This window comes from Pagrus pagrus, assembly GCF_965226575.1.
Source record: "Pagrus pagrus genome assembly, chromosome: 20".
NCBI classification, from domain to species: domain Eukaryota; kingdom Metazoa; phylum Chordata; class Actinopteri; order Spariformes; family Sparidae; genus Pagrus; species Pagrus pagrus.
In genome coordinates, this window is record NC_140207.1 from 15,310,364 (window position 1) to 15,327,987 (window position 17,624).

General features: G+C 38.9%; 1 protein-coding gene across 1 annotated transcript in view; it reads left to right on the plus strand.

The window, feature by feature from the left end:
- The window catches only part of tpk1 (thiamin pyrophosphokinase 1), a 69,735-nt gene that overhangs the window by 39,536 nt on the left and 12,575 nt on the right, over positions 1-17,624 (plus strand). Inside the window, exons 7-8 of the mRNA XM_084341016.1 lie at positions 1,046-1,192; positions 5,019-5,127. Coding sequence (XP_084197142.1) covers positions 1,046-1,192; positions 5,019-5,127 — 256 coding nt within the window. The remainder of the gene's footprint in view (positions 1-1,045; positions 1,193-5,018; positions 5,128-17,624) is intronic.

Below are 17,624 nucleotides of genomic sequence, written 5' to 3' on the forward strand. Positions count from 1 at the left end.
AAATGTAGTTAGTAAACTTTACGTGATTGTACTTTATTGGCTGCTACTGTCTATCTTCATAATGTTTAGATACAGCCAGGCAATTACAGACAACCTCAGCAAAGGTAATAGAAAACAATTTAACCTCTTCCGTTCTGTTTGTTTATTATTCGCAGGACGTGTTTTAGGTGAAAACACTGAAGTGATATGTGATTGACTGTCAGTCGTCACCCTCTGACAGCGCCTCTGCCCTCTAGACTCTGCTGGGTTTTAAGGCTGTCAGCAGTGGTGCTTGACTGCTCAGGGACTTTGTGTAAGGGTATAACTGCTGAGAGCTGTAAATATTGTACTTAAGTGAACTGCTGGCCCAAAGTTAAGAAGGACCTTATTCTAACACTGAGGTTGAAGGAAAGTGTATAACTTTAACTAATCCACTTAGCTTTCTTGATTTGGTGTTAACTTGTTCACCTCTTAAATCAAGAGACTGTTGTTTACCCTCATTGTAATAGCCTGATTTCATTCTTTGATCTACCGCTGATTGTTTATCTCTCCTCCATCTCAGTTTTCTCTCGAAGCTCCGTGCCCTTGCTGTTTCTTTCCTTTAATGTTTACTTGTTCCTGTGGCATTTGTTAATGTGTTTGTTTGTTTGTTTGTTTTTCTTTCTTTGTTTAATGTTAAGGCTGGTGGTATTCTACATTTTTGTTATTTTCAACAAATCCCATCAAAAGACCGACGCCAGCAAAGTATTAGTCCGTCTCTTTACCTGCTTGAAAATGTGTCTCTCAAAATTTCATCCAATCTCTAAAATATGCAGTCTATTCTGAGCAAATAATTTCATTGCATTTCATTTACTGTATAGAAGGCTCTTGGGACACTGTGTAAAACACAAATTAAACAGAATGTGATCAGTTGCTTATCCTTTTTTACATATACTCAATAGAAAACAGTACAAAAACGATATGTTTAATGGGTAACCTCCTCATTCTTGATTTTTCTAAATATATCCTTATCCTGATTGATACTGGCAAAATGTTTTAAACACTTAAATTCTGTTTGTCTTTCCAGGTGGATGCCATAGTGACACTGGGTGGTCTGGGGGGCAGATTTGACCAGACCATGGCATCTATTGAGACCCTCTACCATGCTCTGTCCATGACACGACTCCCCCTGTTGATCATACAGGGGTCTAACCTGGCATACCTGCTCAGACCTGTGAGTGTACTTTAAACACACAGTACTTAGCCTTCACATTGTGTGCATAGACAAACACCCGTTCAATGATTCTGTCCTTTTTCCATTTATTCTCACAGGCATAAAATACCACTAAAAAGGGAGGTTATAACACTTGTAAATTGGTTTTTGCATGTCTTTTAAGTGCACTTTTGATAAAGCTCAAGGTGCATTTATTATGGGTATATCTGTATTTGAAGACAAGACCTGCAGTATGTTTTCACCACAATGAATAACATCCTGCTCTAACATCCTCTACCCCCTCTAGTCTCCCCTCTTCCTGTCCGTCTCTTCATTTTCTGTTCTCTCTCTCAAAAATGTTCCTTTCCTTGCTCTGCTTCCACCTTGATTGGAGTGTTGAACACTTTGTTTCTTTGTTAAGTAATCACTTCAAGAACCCCCGCACACACACGCACGCACCCACACACACACACTCTTTTGGTGCCCCAATTTGCTGTTGTACATGAGAGAGAGAGAGAGTCTCTTTTGATACTCCCAAATTGTTTTTCCTCAATGCCAGCCACTTTCTCATGCTCCTCAGTTGATTGAGTTTACAAGTGGGCCGAGTTGCCGTCATTTGGGACACACTGTTCTTTTTTTTCTCTGCCTCTTTCTTTTCCCCCCTGTGTTGTTTATTTGCTGGATCTTCAGGACAAACAACTAACTGTCGCACTTCTTGATGACACCTTGTAATACGTTAAGTAAACCTTTCTCTCATGCACTCCCTCCCTACCTCTTGTCATTATTCCAAAGGCGCGTTGTCATTTGCTGCTTCATACCTCGACACCTCCAATTAATCTTACTTCAGTGAGGGTAAATTAAGCTCGTTTGTCAACGCAGCTCCAATTCGCTAGCGACTGATGAACGCAGACGCCTGTACATGAAGGTGAACGCAACCTTCGAAAGACCCAGTGCTATTTGTTCAAGTTACATCTGTAATTGAAGTGTTTACAACTTTTGCCAAATATCCTCACCGCCCGTATTCCATGCAATCAAAGCTTTGTTACGTGCTTAGCTTTGGGATTTGGTGGTACAATCAATACATAGAGGGTTGTTGATGTACTGTGCACAAACAGACAAGAAACTAAAACCAGAGGTAAATTGCCAGTCATGTCCGTTTTGCAAATTTGACAAGTATAAATGCAGTGTCCTGTTAAACATGCACATTTTAGAAAATAAGTGAGACTTGCTTCTTCTTTCCAGAATAAATCAGTGAAAGCCTAAGTAACAGATATGCTCTGACTTAATCAGGATTGCGTCTGTTGTTTTAGCTTTTGTTTCCCAGATGAGGTGTCAAAGTGTTATTATGCTATCTTTGGGAAATATGCAGAAGTCTTGTGCTTTCTATAGCTGGCTCAGGGCTTTTGCATAATTCTCATGTCTTTATTAAATCAAGGGTAGGGACATTGCAAGGGCTGCAGGCTTGTTTATTCTGAGTCCCTACACGACAGGAAGATGTTTTAATCAGTCGATGTCCCAAGGTAAGGCTAAATTTACTCAATTTGGATCTAAAGAAAAAAGTTGCACTGAGTTCATCTGTTTTGTTGTTTTTTCTCATTTGTCATTTGCTCTATTGTGTCTGGGTCCAAGGGCCAAGCAGAGCCACATTTACTCAAGTTAGTACCCCAACACCTAAGGATACTTGCGAGAACCTGCCTCTCTGTGTCGTGGGATAGGAAAGGCACAGTGCTGTGTCAGCCCAATCCGTGCTATAAATCATTCTAGAAGCGCGCACACTCTAGGTCAAATGTACAAGCTTGTTTTGGTGATGCCCTTTTGAGGAGTGAAACTTGTCAGACAAGAGCTGATTTAAATGATAAAGTGTGATAGCTGAGGTATGTTAACTCATTCCAACTTCTGCTGGGCTGGAGCAAGTTAGCAACAATATGGCATTCAAATAAGAAATGAATAAATACATGAGGTAAAGAGCTGACCTGATTCTACATAGAAACCCAATGACAATTGATAACAATGGCCTTTTGATATTAATATTAAAGCCAAATAGCATTTAGAAAAGTCATGGCCTAAAAAAAAAGCCTAATTGTGTTATTAATACTTTCTCTCTCTCTCTCTGTTAAATACATAGTATTTTAAACTGAGTTGATGAACACATAAAATATTACACCTGCTTCAATCAGTCTGTTAGCATTGTCATCGTCAGCATTCTGACATTAGCATTAGGGTTGTTTTGATTCAGAAGTCAGATCCACCAGCAGTTGTTGTAGTCTTAACACAAAGGGAATGTGGCAAAATTTAAACAACAATGTATGGCATTTTATACTGCAACATATATGCAGTCACCAGGCAACTTTTAAAAAATAAAGTTTCCCCATAGGAGTTCAATCTTCATCTGTTTTCTTCTCCATGTCCCAGCTAAAAAAGTAGCTAGAACTGTTTGTAACTAGTTCTGCAACCAGAAAAAGGTACATTCTTACACTGCCTACAGACTCTCCTGCATATGTGTGCGTGCAGGTGCACATGCATTTGTTTTCCTTTCTCTCTGTTCTTCATACACTGTCTCTCTGACACACTTACACAAAGAGAGTGTGTTTATGTATAGAAAACAACCTCAGGGTTGTTTCCTAAACACAAATCGCTCCAAAGCTTAGAATTTTCCCATGATTCCTGCCCTCTGGGTGTGCAGCTCCAGGAAGCCAGGCAAAGGAAACTCTGCTTTAAACATGTCACACTTTCAAGACTTCAAACTCCTAATTTAATGTGAATGCCTTTGCTGTCTTTGTCTGCATCTGTTTGATCCTTTAAGATGTAGATCTAAGTTCTAGCCGTCAACGCTTTTTGTCTTTTTATTTATGAGGTGTGTGACACTTTGAGCATACGTGGCACTCAAGCCTGCAGATTTGTTTACGAAACAAAATCATCAAATTTCAGAGATTTTTAGTTTCCTCCAGATGCAACGTTTCTTTACCAAATACACATATACATGCTAAAATGAGGTGTCGATGTTTCTTTGTATCTTTGTTTTTATACGCTGTGAATGAGAGAAACTCTGTTTTGACCTTTTTACATTCCAGGTAAGACTTCATTATAACCAGTGCATTCATAGCAAAGTCATTATTCAACCTGAAGAGCCTGACACTACCTTGCACCCACACTGTCTGGTTCTTGCTTTTTTTTATCTTCCAGCCCTGGTTTCCCAAAGGGATACTGTGACATTTTGAAATTTTGTTCATGTTTTGGTTTTTTATGTAGAGCACTTTATGAAAAGACTTCACTGCATCTCAAAACCATTTCTTCATATGTCCCTCAGTCTCCTTAACACTGTCAAATGTCCTCTATTGATACTGTTTTTCCTGAGCTAATAAAATATGCTATAGGAAACACTGCCTGTCGACTCCAAGTGAAGAATTCATGAGAGTGCAACCAGTGGCTGTACTGTTGAAGTGAAAAGCTGCTTGTTCGTACAGTAATCGGTAGCCAGTGCAAAATTCTTTTGACTCACTGTGACACACAGTAAAATAGAGTATAATTCAAATTGGCAAGGTATCCTTTTTAAGTGTGGGTTGGAGCTGAAAATGGGTTGCAGCATTGACAGGAGCAATAATTTATTTTAATGAGCCGTGTTCCCTGGGCGGAGAAGCTCAGCTTTCTCATTTGGGGCTGGAAAAGTTTAAGAAGTCGTGCTCCACATTTGTTTTCTCTTTTAATTTTTTCTATCTCATTGTTTCCACCTGTCATCGTCTCTTGCAAGCACACACACACACACACACACACACACACACACACACACACACACACACACATAAATACTCATTATATTCATTTTCGCACTCACGCTGTGTGTCAACAGGGCAACCACAGACTGGGAGTGAACACAGGCCTGGAGGGGGACTGGTGCGGTCTCATTCCAGTAGGTGGACCCTGCCAAACAATCACCACTGGACTCAGATGGAACCTGGGTGAGTCCCCTTTATTCATTGTTAGCATCTGTGTGATGCTCCACAGCCAACAATTAGTCTTAAACTTCCATTGTTACTTTACTCTGCATATGTAGGCTTTGTAAAAAAAGACCCTATCTCTGCTCATATAAAATAACCACATACAAATTAAGCATCAAAGTTCATCTTTCCTTTATGTTTTCTCAAAAAAAAGAAAAAACATGTCTCTTTTTAAAAAGAGAAGTTTCTTGATTGTAATTTATACAATGATGCTGCAAATGTAACAAGAAATTGATGTGTATTCAGGGGAATGGAGGACAACATCAGGCCTTGTCTAATCACATTTTCAATATCTTATCCGAAAAACTTTCCTTCTCAGCGTCCTTGTAAAGTTATGGTTTCAGCCTGTTGAATACTAGATGTTCAAGGATATTATGGTTTAATTTATTTAGTTATTTTTATTTCTGTATAATTTAAACTCCAAATTTCTTTCATATGACTTGCACAACAGGTGTGGACTGCTCAAGATTTTTTTTTGTACCTATGAGAAAAGATACATTTTCGGAAGATTGGTGGAGATATGTAGAACTGAAACACAGGTCTATATGTGGGAGGAAATTCTTGAAGACACTCTGCTGATATGAGAGGGGGAATTTAAAACCAAGTGCAAAGAAAACTCCCATCCCCACCCATAACTGTCAGCTGCCAACACTGCAAACTTAAATTTGCATTCTCTGTGAGAACAACTTCCCATGAATTTTCAACATGCATAATAAGATACAGTTAAGTACAGATGCAAAATTTGCTTCCGTCAAATGAAGCTGCGGTTTAAATAAGTTGCATATATTGAAGACATATATACCACAATGATCTTTTTATATTCTTGAATATTGTGTGAAAATCTAATCAGACACCCAACTGAGGACCCCTGTGGTCGTAGCCCACTCTAAGCCTTATGGCCAGCTGTGTTCTTAATGAGTTGTCACAGACCAAACTGCCACCAGAACGAGGGGAAACCTGGACCTTCTGTCAGGGGGGTTGCATAATGTGTCTGCTTCGTGGTGGGTGTCCACTCTCAATGTTTGTGTGTGCGTACGTGTATGTTTCTGGAAGTCTATACGCTTGAGTGACCATGTTTGTGTGTCTGTGCTTTTTTAAACATGCCTGTAGGCTTGTTTAAGTAGTGACTGTGTGTGTGCCTTTCACCCTGTTTATTAACTTGCTTTATGTGTGTGCGTTTTGATCCGCTACTGTGTGTTGTATATTTACTCAGCACACCTGTGAGTTGGCCTTCTGAATGGTAATGAGAGGGACTTTATACATGAGAGTCCTATGCAGATTAGCCAGTGATAACAAGATGCCTAATTAATCACATGCATATTTAGAAGGCTGGAAGTAATGATTTCCCGTTGGGGTTGGGAGGAAGGACCAGAATATGAAACAAAAATTAGGAATATATTTATTTTTTCATATTTTTGAGTGCAGCATGTATGAGTGTTCATATAGCAACAGTGCATCATGTAATACCATCTTTCCCTAATTTGTGCAGTTGTTTTTACTGTTTAAATCCGTGTCTGCATAGGGTTCTCAGTTCAACTTCCTCAGGGGCCCAAATCAGCTCTGTGCTCTGGCATCACTCTCGGGTGACACTGAGAACTCTTCAGAAGTTCATTGAAATGATCCGCCACACTTGGGTTCAAAGCCGGTCTGTGATGAAAAATATATGATCTTTCTATAAAGAAAGAGTTTTGGGCTGTCAGCCATTAAAGCCTTGCTGGCCCAAAGGAGACTTTTTGCTTGCATCCAGAGCTTGTTTTAACTTTTGCTTTAAAGAATAAAATTGTGTAATGATTCATACTGTTTTGATCCAGAGCGTACATTTGAGATGAGTAGCCAGTTATTGAACAAACTTTATTTTTTTCTGGTTGTCGACATACTCCAGGGAAGCGTGCAGGATGAGCTGAAACACCCTTGGCCCGAGTTAATTATATCACGTGTTGATTTTTTTATGTCAGTTGATCAATAATTTAGTTTGTTGTGAAATTAGATGAGGCGCGGCGCATATATGTGCTCACAGCTGAGCTAGAGCTTGCTGTGAGAAGATACAGTTTGTCTTTCTGAGTTTTTGTCAGAGTCCCAAGTTTCTAACGTTTCTATTTTCTCTTGAACAGTGTGAAATTGTTGGTTTTGGAATAAAATGGAATAGCTTGGTTTTTGAGACAGAAAAGGCTTGATAAAATAGAAAAATTATCCTGGTATTGATGGTTCATGTGGTTATATATTTAGATATTTAAAATTATATGATTGAAAACTCAAATTAATGTACATCACATTGAGTCAAATAGTTATAACCAAAGTCCAACAACACATTTTACATCCACCAGCCCGTTATCGCCCCAAACCATGTAATAGTCCCGCTGGTCCACAGTGTCACTGTCGATTTTGGTTTGTCTTCCTGTGAAAACAACCCGTTCTCATTCCAAATGAAGTTAGCCATTATGAATATGCAACATCTGATTACACTTTCAAAATGAAGGACCATGTGTACTTTTCACTCCTAGGTTAGAGAAACTGTGAAACACCAGAGACTGGACTGTAGATTTGCATATTCTCTGGTCTTTATGATCTCAAACTGCAACAAATCTCAGTGAAATGATCTTGTTATTATTTATGTTAACACAAAATGTGTGAACTTCAATATCTCTATTTTAGAATTTTACTTTGTGAACTTTACCTTACGTAGAAAAACCTTGTATTGAATTAACGGCAGAAGTTTAACAGCGGATATCTCAAAACCTCAAGAAAGTACATGGCTAGATTCCAGTTGGTAAAATTAGCTGTTTTCGTTTTGTTTAAATGACCCTTTGAGACATGAGGGCCTGGCAGATACACCAGAGTGTGAGTTATACTGGAACCTTGGAGCACAGGGGTCGATGGCCCATGGTACATGTAGAAAGGAGCTACTGCTGGCAGCACAGTCAACTCCTGAAGGTCATGGAAGGAGCAAATTGCTCAGAAACTTCTGCAGGCAATTTGCAAATAATGGCATAGAAAAATAATGGCTGGAAAGTAAGAAAGAGTTGGTATTCTTGATGATTTCCAGGGCAAACTATGACACCCAGACTTCAGTTTTATTTTCTTTCTTTTTTGTAAATTCTATATCGCACAAAGGATTCATCAGATGGGCATTAATGCCTTAATGCTTATGCGTACTTAAAACACGATTCTATAAGCAGATTTTTTATGCACACTTGTACTGTGACTTCCCAGGAGCTACAAATGTACTTACATAAACAATAATTTCGAACTCATGAATTTCATCATTTTCAAGATAAATATATAAAACTGTATTGATTTTCAGTCACCCAGCACCTGCTGTAGAGGTTGAATGCACAGGCTTTGTATAGCAAGCTCTTCAGAGCCTCCAGCCTGTTGGGCAGTGAGGGAGAAAAAAAGATGGGAAGGAAGGGCAGGATTGCAACGTGGAAGCAGTGGAGAAAGCTGCTGGATGACCGTTGCTCAAGAGAGTCTTTGTTGAGACTGCTGTCTAATGAAAGGACTGCACTGCGGTAATGATACTAAAGGAGGGGAGTGTACTACTAAATAATGAAGTGACTGCAGTGTAGTAAAGGTAACAATGTAGGAGGGAAATGTACTATGTTTCTTATGTGCTAATAGCCATGCAGGAGGGCAGTGCAGGCTGTGTATTGTGTCGCTAATGTAATGTGCTAATGAGACTGCTGGCTGGAGAAACTGAATGGACGTCAGCGAGGCGACATGAATCTGGCATATGTAACACTTCCCTCACTCACATACTAAGCTGCAATTATTCACACTGTGCTTTTTTACTTTGTTCTTCGCTTTACCTTCCAATTTGCTCACATTCTCATCCTCTCTCACACTCCACTATCTCTTCGCTCTTATTATTAAATACTGTGACAGCTGAGCTACTTATCACCTTCTGTATGTGACATTAATTCTCAATCATCAGTTGTAAAATCTCCCTAGGAATTTGTCACTAAATACTGTCTTTGTGTGTGCGAATCTAGTATATTATCATTTTATTGCTTGTGTCAACGTGTCCATGCATGACTGAACTTGCATTCATGCATATGTGTGTATTTTAAGATGGGTTGTGGGATTTAGAAAGTAGCTCAGGGCGATTTCCCTTAATGATATCATTTCCCACGAATGATTTTTAAAAGTCATTTAATATGTCACATTGCACACACACCGTTGTACAACCCACCCTTCCACTTAAATGTGATAAGTAGACAGAGTTGTCTCCCGAATATCTCTACTTTTTTGTCATCTAGCCAGGGGTAGACGGCAACACACACATGAAAACACAAGCTCAAAGGCAGCCCATGTATAATTACATGCAAATACTGGATGTACTTATATAATACTTGGCCATATCGTTTCTTCTAAGGAGGTGTCTGTGTATTACTTGCATTCAGTGCGTGAGAAAAATTGAGTGGGCCAAGCTGATAAGGTAATTTAGATTTAGATTATTATGCAGATTTAAATTTGCTATTTGTTAGAAAAGTAGATTTTTGAGTGCCGTTCCTAACTCGCCAAATAATGGCACTGTGGGTCTCCCAGCTCATCAAAAACTGATGCTTTGGCATGGCAGCTGACCCCTCCTACAATCCCAGAGTGTCATCATTTGACAAGTTGGGAATGAGACTCAAAAATCAACTTTTCTTACAAATGGCACCTTCAATTCCTCTGAACAGTTGTGGGATATAAACAAGTCTAATCAGGAAAAGCCCTGAGGTTGAATACAGTACGTCTTACTATGTATCTATCCATCTAACATGACATGAACAGACTTTTCTGATGTTTATTCTCAAATATACGCAGGTGCTCACCTCAACAAAATATAGTAAACTCAACATTTTTTAATAAATTAAAGTTAAATTAAGATCAATAAAGCTCAATACTTCCTGCAAATGTTTCACAATAAAAGCCTCGATGAGAGGGGATGATATCGTGGTACCTGCAGTTGATGGAAATAAATCACAACTACTTGAGGATTTACTGTATGTATATTCACTGTATATACATATGGTGACCTTCCTCCCGTTAATAATAATTGTAGCAAGAGAATTTTTTGACATGCAAGGTGCCAAATCTAATTCACTAGAGCTTAGTTATTCATTATATGGTCAAGGACGTTGCATCGCCAAATTTTGTTCACACGTGCAACACGCAAAATGGTTTAGTTAGATGAATTGAGAATAGGGAGAAAGGGAAAGGTCAACGACTGAGTCGGTAAAAAAGAAATGCAAGGAGGGGAAAGATGGATTTTGGGAAGAACTGGAGGCTGGATGAAAAACGATTGTGATGAGATGACATATGAGAAGGAAAGGAAGAGACATGGCAGGCGTCTCGTTTATTTGATGTTCAAGGATGCTGACATACAGCAGGAAATGGAGGATTATGGAAAGTGTATGGAAGTGCATGGGAGCTTTTAGCAGCAGCTTGTGTGTGCGTGCATACACATACAGACAGCTACGTACTAGCACAGCTGTAATGTAGTCAATTTCTAATAAGTGATTATTTTCTCCGTTAGTACAAAAAGTTCTTGTTCCCTGATTCCCACAACTGATTGTCCTCTCTGTGCTCACTTAAATTGTTCCAATTATTTGATATCAGATCACAGAAGACAGCATAGGTAAGGTTTTTTGAAGATGGGTGAGATTTTACAGCAGACAGGCTTGGGTGGGATTCAGCTTATGCTTGACAGTTCATTGGCCAAGAACCTGCTTCATTCAGTATATTTATTGCTTCTAGTTTCACTTGTCCCCAACTTCCTACTATTTACTATTTACCCGCTCACTGTTGAGACTTTTATTAATCCTATATTTCAGACAGAAGCAGTGCATTTTTTTATTTTTCACTAAAAGGCTTAATTCATGCTATGCAAATTGAATAAGAAACTGTGATCTTGGCCAGTGTTTAAGATTGGTGTGGCACTGCTTAGCTTTGACAGGACTTAGTGATCACAGTATTTCCCAAATAACAAAAAGATTAGCGTGTGGTTATTAAGGATGTACTGTAACCTAAATAAAGAAGCTTTCTTTCAGCCCCCCCCAACCATGGGATTTTTGTATTGTCACAGATATTTCAAAAGGATTATATTATGTGAGTATAAGTTGTTCTATTGCAGTAATTAGTTCGACAGTTTGGGAAGTGCACTTAATTGCTCTCTTGCTGAGAGTTAGATGAGAAGATTGGCGTCCACCTTCTTTCAAATGAGACAATTAAGACAAATGAGATGATTACTTGTGATTAAGAGTAGTTTTTCTCATTGATGCTGCTCCTCCAGTCTTGGTCTCACTGTGGTAGCAGTATATTGTTACATCTGCCTGAGAGTAGGACATGCTTCAGGGTTTCTGTTCCTGGCCCTTGTCCAGTGATGTATACCTTGAGCTGCGGAGTGAGACACTCAACACTCCCCTACAATTGGCTGCTTCTTGTTTTTGAACAGGAAATCATAGTTCAGAAAGAACAGCATTACCTCGGAGTGCAGGCTCTAAGTTAAGAGAACAGTAGTTACTCTCAACCTCTCTGCTGGTCAGCCTGCTCAGTGGGTTGGCCCTGGGACCTTGTTTCATTCTTATCTTATGGATTCAACTGTCATACCTTTTTAAAGGTAGAAGAAGAAGAAGAAGAAAATAGTCTGGACTCGCACAAAATAATTCCTCTCAATTGTCACTTATGACCCATTAGAAATGTGTGACTATGCCTGTATCTACCCTGCACTCTGCCTGTATTTTCTTATTTTCTGTACCTAACATAGAGAATGAGAACTGAAGGCATCTGTAGTTTACAAACTGCAACCAACTAATCCTACATAGTATACCTTGAGGCAAACAATGATTTCATTTCATAATTTAACAGTTTCCATAGGGACCATAGTCTGACTCTTTTACTCCAGCAACCTTTTAAATAATTAGTCTTTTTAATTCTACATAATTACTCTTTAAACGTATTCCTCTCTCTCTTCATTTTACGTCTCCTGATTTGCTGCTCTATTGTATTCATGTATGTTTGCTCCATTAGTCTCTAGTTTTGTTTGCTCAAATTGTCCTTATTCTAAATGTCATGCCACAGCTGTTCCTTCTTAGGACAAATTAATACAGCGACCATCTGTGGTGGCTTTCCTGATGTTTGTTTTCAGCTTAACTTGCTTGTTCAGATGCAAAGGATTCAGCCCAAAGACTTATAACTGTTATTCAAATGCTTCAAGAATTGGGTTACAGCTAACATTACACATTTCAATACAGACTTCAAAATTTACCACAGCCTGTGTGAGTTTGATTTGCTGCAGAGAGATCTGACTTTGTTCAACTTATATGCACACATCAGAGCTAAGTTCTCTGGAGAGGTTGAGACAAAGTGTGAAAACCTTTAAAATATGAAGCTTTTAAGGTCTTTGGCACTCACCCTCAGGCTGTTTTTAATGGTTGTTAGTTGTATATGCAAAGGTGGAAGTGCAGTCCTTTACTGCTTTAGTCTGGAGTTTAAGATGGTAGACAGTGATGGTGGTGAGCGTAATTTTGTATCTCATTGAATATGGTCTTTATTTAGTACCAAAATAAATTGCAATGTCCTGCAAAATGTTGTACTTTCTTACAAGCTTAAAATATTTGTAGCAGAAGCAATGGGAGATTCAAGCAAAGACCATTCTTTCTTTTACGACAGCCAGACTGATAGACTGATAGACTGCAACTGATATTAGCCTATCCCAGATACTGTTTTAAGCAGAAGGACGCCTAGGGTGATTTTATAACCATTATATTCCCAAGTTTATTGCTTCAGGGCTCAAAAGGTAATTTTAGACAGTAAAGTTTATTGTTAAGCTATAAAATATCCTGCCTTAATTATGTATGCAGAGGGATGCACGATATGGACTTTTGCTTCGGTTGATATAGATAATAAATAATTACCTGCTTCTCATGTCCGATACCAATATGATAAAGAATAATTTCACATTTTTGTACTAAAAAAAACAGTTCCTAACCTGTAGTTTATGCACACCAGAGGAAGAGGAAGGCTAAGAGCAAGAATGTATAATTTGATATTCCACTGCTTTAATACATTTTGTTGTGTTAAAATTCATAGACCTTTGCCTCCTCTCTGACCCCTTCCCGAACATGTTTTTTTGAATGTCAAATGTGTTGTCTTCCTCTTATAAGTCTTTACCGGCAACATGTTTGGCTCTCCACAGGCTGCACTTCTTTTTCTTTGTCCCTTTTCCCTTCCTTCTTTATGTTTATTGGTATATTCCAAAACTACTTTTAACTGCAATGAGCCACCTACTGTGTCTGACTTTGTAAATTCTACACTTGTTAAGTCAATTAAACCATTTGGCTTCATATTATTGGTTCTATCTATTGACTAGAATTTCACTGATACCGATAAGTAGCAGATAATTTAAATTTCCCCATATTGTGCTGATTCCTATGTACATATGTTTTGTGTTTGATAACCACATTTGAGGGATCAGTGCAAATAAATGCGTGTTTATACAGATATTCTGTGTATATGAGAAGACCAATATTTCAATAGCAGAATTTCTTTACTCCCTAATATTGGTGTTGGCATTGATCCCAAAAATCCAGTATCGGTCAGGCTCTATCCTTTACTGGAGAAGCTCACTGGGTTGCTGATACCAATGAAAATGCAAAGATAAGGGCGAGTTCTTTGCACTCATGATTAGTCATGCCTGGACACATAAACCCACACCAAGCTCTTGTTGGCAAGGCCCTGATTCTTGATTGGTGTTGTCTGCAGTAACACTTTAAGACCCCTGCCAATTTTATTTGCATTAAGTAGCGCTAACCTCTACTTTTCCCTGCTCATTTTCTTTGCTGTCGTGCTTTCCATTGCCCTTGCTCTACCCTGCAGAAAATGAGTGGCAGTAGACCGCCCACAGCAAATAACCACTGTAACACTAATCTGACATAAAGGGACGCCATTGAGTCTCCAAAGCCATGAAAAGAGGAGAGGAACTACCCACTGGAAACCACTGACATGCTCAGTTACAGCACAGCAACCTTGACATCAAACTGTGCCTATGTGTGCATGTTCAACCACATTCATGCCTACAATTGTTAGGAGGTTGGAGTTCACTTTACCCTCTGGATTTACTTAAACTGATTGTAATGTTTAACAGTGTCTTGCAGAGCTGGAGATATATTCAGCTCAGCAAGCCTCATACATACATTGATATTGCATTTTAAATGAAATGAAGTCAAGAACTGTAGTTGGGATGCTAATAATCTGAATTACTTTCAGAGTTTTCATCCTTATTTGGTTACCATAAAAAACAACTGTAGCAAACTCATGAAGCCAAGGTCAATATTCCTTTCATCTATCTCTGCTACAAATACATGCATTGTTTTTCCCTTGAGGCATCCGCAGAACCGGACACAAGCATCCATAGGTGCACTAAGCACACAGCAAATTTCCTCTATTACCTCTTGCAAACAATTAGATGCCTTATCCGTATGCCAAACACGCATTAAAGATGAAGTGTAATGAGCAGCTCATAATTTTTTATATATTTAACCCATTAAAGCCCACTGTTATTTATAATTCAACAGATTTAACTGCCTTATAATGGTGTCTGAATCTGCCCTACATAAAGCTATGATTATATTGACTCTTTGAAGGTTTGAAGATTCAATCCTTTGACATGAATACAAACTGAGCCTCCATGCTGAGGTCAGATTTTGGGGAAAGAGTGGGCGAATGATGGAGAGGAAGGGGTTCCCATGTAGGTTTAGTAAGCATTTATAACGCTCTGGCTCAAAAAATATTGATCCATGTTTAGTCTGCATGTGTTTGAAGGCAGTTGTCCAGTAACTAAAATAATGTATTCATGAACAAACTTTGTCATACCACTTTTAGTGTTTTATTCAGGAAGGGGATTGGAGGGGGTCTACTTTGAGGAAATATACTCATGAATTCATACAGCAGGACACAATCACAAACATGGGGTCAAGTTCCCAGTGTGATGATGCTCCTGTACATGGGAGGGAAGCTGGTGTCAGTGGGTGAAAAGGGAATCATATCTGATGCATGTGCAGAGGCCATATTTTTATGGAACTATTCAATTTGAATAGAAATATTTATATGAAATAAAAAGTTTTATAACGCTTTTACAAAATGTGGGACGGTTTGCAACACTTAAAACCTGCTGTGTCATATAGATACATTTTATATACTTTATAACTTTTATAACTTTGTAACTTTTTATTGGTCAGTTGAACTTTTAGAAGGTTATTTCTTAGTTTCTTTTCCTTTCCTTTGCTTTTATGGATATTGCCTTTGCATAGTTATTGCAGGGCATTGAGATTACTGACATGGAGGCCTTTTGGGAGATAAAACATTCCTTTGCAGTCGTTAAAAGGGTTTGTAAAACCCTGATATCTTCATTTTTTTATCTTCACACCCTGATATCTTCATTTTCAAGTACTCAAGTTAAACAGACACCTGTATTGTGAATGGAAGTTATAAAAAAGACTGGGTAGCTTTGAGAAGATGACTGAATGTTTTAAATCAAACATATTGTACTCAGTTTAAACGGCTGACACATTAAATTTGTTTCCTCTGGCATTAGGCGATGTCTTTGAGGGCAGCTGTCTTCCATAGCTTTTATGGCCTGTGTCTGTTCAGCGCAAATTTTATATTAGAAGTCAGGACAATCTTAAGATCTTTGACAGTCCATCAATATTACTGCTGTCTCCTCGAACTAAATCAACCCATGCTATAAGTGAATTCCCAAAGTTGAGCAAGTCCTGAATCCAATTTTTTTGCACTGTTTCAGCTGTTATAGAGAGGATTACCATGTGTATGATATCCAAATTATGTTTGTGACCTATACTTGGAGCTCAGCCATTGTCTTGAGTCGAGGCCAGAGGCCACTGCTGACATATTACATATCATCATCCCTGATGAAATAAACAATCTGAACTCTCACACACAAAATCATCTCTCCAGTGGCTTTGAAATCCAATGTTGAGCTCAGTCAGAACTATGGCAGCTGCAGTTTAAATGACCAACACGTGCCTCAGGCTTTGCGCTTTGTGTCTAAACAGCCCTTTGTCACTTCGCTTCTCATTGGCTGCCATTTATTATCTTCCAGAAGTAGATGGGGGTCATGTGCTATTGTCAGTGGATGAAATTCCTTCCAGTGTGCATTTTAGAGACAAAACTTTATTCTAACGAGTAGAAAGCAAAGCGGTTATGGATGATTATGGTTATGAAGGTCAGTGAGACAATAGGTCTCCATCTGTGACTGACAGGACTACTCTCCTGTATGTGTGTGTCCAAGTGCGTGTGTGTGTGTGTGTTATGTGCTGGCATGGAGAAAACCTCCTTAGTCATTTCATTGTGACTCAGCCCTCTCCCATCTGACAGCTTAATATTAAAAAGCCTTCATCCTGCAGCAACACAGTCTGAGTTATGGCTTCTGGCACGGTGTGTGTGAGTGTGTGTGTGATTGTGTCTGTTAAAACCTGCTTGGTCATGATGTTTTCGGCTTAGCGTGGATCATAATGAACAACAAATTTGAATAGCTGTCATCCACAAACCATCTCTTGCCCGCAAAGTGTGTGTGGGCGGGTGGGTGGTTATGAATGTATCTTTTCCTTTGAATGCTTGTGTTTTGTATTAGTTAGCGCTTATGTGTGCGTATGCATTTGCTTCATTGTGCTCTTGTTTGTGTTGTATGGGTATGCAGATAAATATAAGTGTGTGTGTGTGTGTGTGTGTGTGTGTGTGTGTGTGTGTGTGTGTGTGTGTGTGTGTGTGTGTGTTATACATGTGACAAAAAGCGAGAGAAACTTCTGTGGACGAAGAACAATGGCTGTCAGCCCACTGATGACAGAGCGGCTGAGGAGGTTTTCCTCTGTAAGGTTTTCATTCAGCTTGATATGCAAATGAGCTTCTAGTACTCCACAGCACAGATTCTAGCCCCGTTCCTTATAACTTCAGTATCATCAGTCTCATGCATCCACGCGCTACCCATCAAGCATCAGACACTCATACACACATACAAGCCCTAACTGAAACATACACACATGCACACTTGGGCAGAAAACTTGGTCTGGGATTTTGTTTTTGCAATATCTAGAAATCTCTCCAAATTTTGAGATATTCATTAAATTTTTGGTTTATATTGGATTTTAAAAGCCAGGCTGAGAGTTCTGTTTCAAATACCACATTTATTGAATACTGGGGGGAGCAAACATGCCTAGGGCAGCAACTAGGTGGCAGATAATGAATGAACCAGAATTTGATTTGCATGTGACAATGGCAATGCTCAAGGAAAATAAAAGCATAAATACAAGAGAAGAGCAGCGTTGTGTTTTATATCTGTTGGCTTAGAGAGGATTCATCCCATCATTTTGTAAAATTAAAGAAAACTAAAGACAGCCAGTCTTTTCCAACATGGTAATGCACAGCCCGTCTGTGTCACGTTATAGCCGAGCAACTGCAGC